General features: G+C 39.7%; 1 protein-coding gene across 1 annotated transcript; it reads left to right on the top strand.

Annotated features, from left to right (window-relative positions):
* Window positions 1–886: 886 nt before the first annotated feature.
* On the top strand, window positions 887–3,346 carry LOC124897885. The gene is made up of 5 exons (XM_047411475.1): window positions 887–998; window positions 2,155–2,265; window positions 2,427–2,593; window positions 2,762–3,005; window positions 3,096–3,346. The coding sequence occupies exons 1-5, from the start codon at window positions 887–889 to the stop codon at window positions 3,344–3,346; spliced, it is 885 nt and encodes a 294-aa protein (XP_047267431.1).
* Window positions 3,347–3,768: the final 422 nt, after the last annotated feature.

Below are 3,768 nucleotides of genomic sequence, written 5' to 3' on the forward strand. Positions count from 1 at the left end.
ATCTATACGTAAGTTGATTATTATCATCATGAATTCAACTTCTAATTTCTTTCATCAAATCATGAGCGGCTAATTCCATTAGTTGGGGTTATGGGATCCAAGGATTAGGGTTTGATATGATGCTAGGTGTTTAACGGATTCAAGGAGTAGTAGAACATCTTGAAATTCTGTGGTTTTAACTGAAATCTAGTGGTTGCAAACATTAGATTATGCCTTAGGTTTTATTTGCTTCTAACGGAGAAATAGACCGGAGGACGGGAATTATCAACAGGGACTCAGAATCTACCAATCTTCAGTTTAATGATTAATGTCGTAACTGGATTAATCTACCTAAGATTACATCCGTTTGGATATAGATAAATTATCTATGTTCGAGAGAATTAGATAATAAATTGTTTGGTGAGGTTGAGAGATAAGTCAGATAGTATCATAGTTAGGGATATTCTGTTGTTCTACTCATTCCGAGGGTCTCTAGCATTACCTAGTATCACTCAATACCCGAAACCTTTGGTGATCATAACTTTGGTTTCCCATTTATATTGATAACAATACTATAATTCAGAAAGTGAAGATTGATTCATTGTGAACTTTAAACCCTCATCATTCGGAAATAATAAACTACCTGTAAAGTATTTCGTAAACAAATTGATGTTTCACACCCTATTCCCTGTGGGATTTGACCCCAACCTAGTTGGGTTTTATATTGACAATGATCGCTTACACCCATTCAAGAATGTAATTTGAGCGTTATCAAAAATAGCGCCGTTGTCGGGGAATACGGTTGTAGACTGAAAATTTTGTGTGCAAAAATTTACTGATAGTTAAGTTTCCTTGATTCATGTTTATTTGTTTTTTTATTGTAGGTAATGTGTTGTTTATGCCAAAAATGAGAAGTTCCGGAGCACCACTATTACCAATTAACCCAGAACCTCAACTAATTGGAAGAATGGCTGAAAAACCGGAAGCAAAAAAAATTAGCTGCTTTAGCCAGGGCTCAGGTAAATGTGCAAAATTTGGGTCAACAAGCACATCACCAAAACCCTGATGATGAGGAATTACTGAATCCTTAAAACCCAAGGAGAGCAGAGCAAGTTGCTGTACTAGTGCAGTGAAATGTCAATAGAAATCACCCAGTTCAAAGTAGATATGGTCAACAGCCTATGCACTTTGAGGCTGATGATGATGATGAAGGAATAAACAGAGCTGGTGTAATGGGTGCTATCATCCCGTCACCGTTGGCACTAGGTGCAAAGTTCAGCATAACAAGTACCATGATCCAACTCCTGAATCTGAAGGGGTTATTTGGAGGCTTGCCTGGTGATGATCCTAACATGCATTTGGTGAAATTCATCACCATCTGCAAATCCTTTGACACTCTGGGAGTGAGCCAAAATGCAATCAAATTGAGGTTATTTCCATTGTCTCTGTCTAGAAAGGCAGCAATGTGGTTGAATGAGTTAGAGCCTGATTTTATAACCAACTGGAGACAGTTGAAAGATGTATTCCTAGAACGGTTCTTTCCACCCTCCAGAAGGGTACAGTTGAGGGACCAGATTACCAACTTCAGACAGCTTCCGACTGAAGCACTGCATTAGACTTGGGAAAGGTTTAAGAAGAAACTTGCACAATATCTGAACCACAATATGATGGACTTGTATTTGATGGAGACTTCGTACAGAGCTTTCAACTCTATGACAAAGCTAATAGTCGATGACGCTGCAGGTAGTTCGTTCATTGACCTCTCTTTTTTGGATGCTTCTGAGATGCTAAATAGAATGACCAAGCAAAGTCGGGCTTAGCACACTAGGGATTCTGTAGTGGCTAGCCCTACTATTGCTGGTGGTATTATTGCAGAATAGCGTAGAAGGGATGAGGAGTAAGATCAGGATATGGCCCACTTGAAGACGTAGATAGACTTGCTGGCTAAGCACTTGCTATTCGGCAAGACTGAAATAATTAAGGTTGTGGATGCTCAGGGTACCGTATCTGTAGTTGTTGATGCTGAGGCCAACTATGTGAGTAATCAAGGGGGTTTCCAAGGCAATAGCCAAGGGAACCAAGGTCGGACTTTCCATGATAAGCTTGATTATAAAGATAGGGAGCAGGGACATTGGAGAAACAATAATGATAGGAGTGGATTGTATGTTCCTCCAGGAAGTCGGGATACTGCATCTACTAGTTTTTGCAAGATGTCCATGGAGGACATGATGAAAAAGCTATTAAAGGGAGTCAAAGCTACTAACTCGGGGGTGACTAATATGGAAAGTGAGTTTTCTACCCTCAGTCAGTTAGTTAGCTCATACTCTGCTTCTATTAAGCAGTTGGAGCAACAGATGATCAACTCTTGGCTACTCTGAACTAGAGAAAAATGAACACTTTACCTAGTGATAAGATTTAGAACCCGCAGACTGATGGCTCTTATTTAGCGATTACCACTTGGAGTGGTAAGCTGTTATCTCGCCCTTCTATGGGCAAAGCTGTGGAAAAGGAGGTAAGTGTTGATCAATCAGAAGGAAAAAATCTAGTGGAGTCTGAGAAGGTGGATGGCTTTGTTGACATGTCAGAGAAAGAAGACAATAAGAAAGAGGAAGTGGTATGGAAACAAATGCCATGACCACCACCTCCATTTCCCCAGAGGTTGAAGAAGAAAAAAGCTAATGAAAAATTTAGCAAGTTCATGGCAGTAATGAAATAACTGACAGTAATAGTGCAATTGATGGAGGCACTTGAGCAAATGCCAAGCTATGCTAAATTTATGAAGGACTTGCTAACAAAGAAGAGAAAGGTAAGTAGTAAGCCAGTGGACAACATCCATCACTGTAGTGCAGTCTCTTCACAATCCTTAGTGCAGAAAAAGCCTGATCCTGGAGCATTTACTATACCGTGCACAGTGGGTTCCATAAAGTTTACAGAAGCTTTATGTGACTTAGGAGAAAGTATTAATCTGGTGCCTTTTGAGATCTACAAGAAGCTGGGATTGGGGGATCCTACCCCCACAATGATTTGTATTGTGATGGCAGACAGATAGGAAAAGCTACCAGTGGGTGTATTGCATGATGTACCGGTAAAAGTGGATAACTTTGTTTTACCTGCAGACTTTGTGATATTAGATTGTGATGTTGATTTTGAGGTACCAATTATTTTGGGTATACCATTATTATCCACTGGGAGAATATTGGTTAATATGGAGCTAAATGAGCTCAAGTTCAGATATGGAAAAAAGGAGGCCAGAATTAAAATGCAACCTCCTACAAAGCAGTTAGAGGAGATGAACATCTTCTCGATTGTGGATGTATTCCACGGTGGTGGTAATAAAATAGTGATACGGCATCTTGACAAAGTCTAAGTAGTCAAGATGACCAAGTCGTGCCGCGACACTAAATCAGCCGCTATTGGGAGGCAACCCAAAATTTTATTTTCATTCATTTTTAGGTTAGTTTTTATTCTTATAGTGAGGTTTTTAATAGCTGGAAGGTGAAATCAAGATTATCTGCTAAAAAGAACCCTGACAACCTTTATGGTAAGACGTCACACCTGTGATGGCTTACCAAAAAATAACGTCAAAGAGGTCTAGTATGAAGAAGTGTTTGCCTAAACCTGACGATATTGCCTAATGAGTTACCACAACTCTGACGGCATTTATCTATGTCATCAGGTATTACGGGCCCAGCTGTTAAGTTGGATCTGACCCGGCCCAGGCTTAAACTCTTCACCTTCCCATTAGTTTATTTTGTTTCCATGTTTAGTTATTTCCTTCCTTAGTTAGAA

Source organism: Capsicum annuum, chromosome 1, assembly GCF_002878395.1.
Source record: "Capsicum annuum cultivar UCD-10X-F1 chromosome 1, UCD10Xv1.1, whole genome shotgun sequence".
Lineage (NCBI taxonomy): Eukaryota > Viridiplantae > Streptophyta > Magnoliopsida > Solanales > Solanaceae > Capsicum > Capsicum annuum.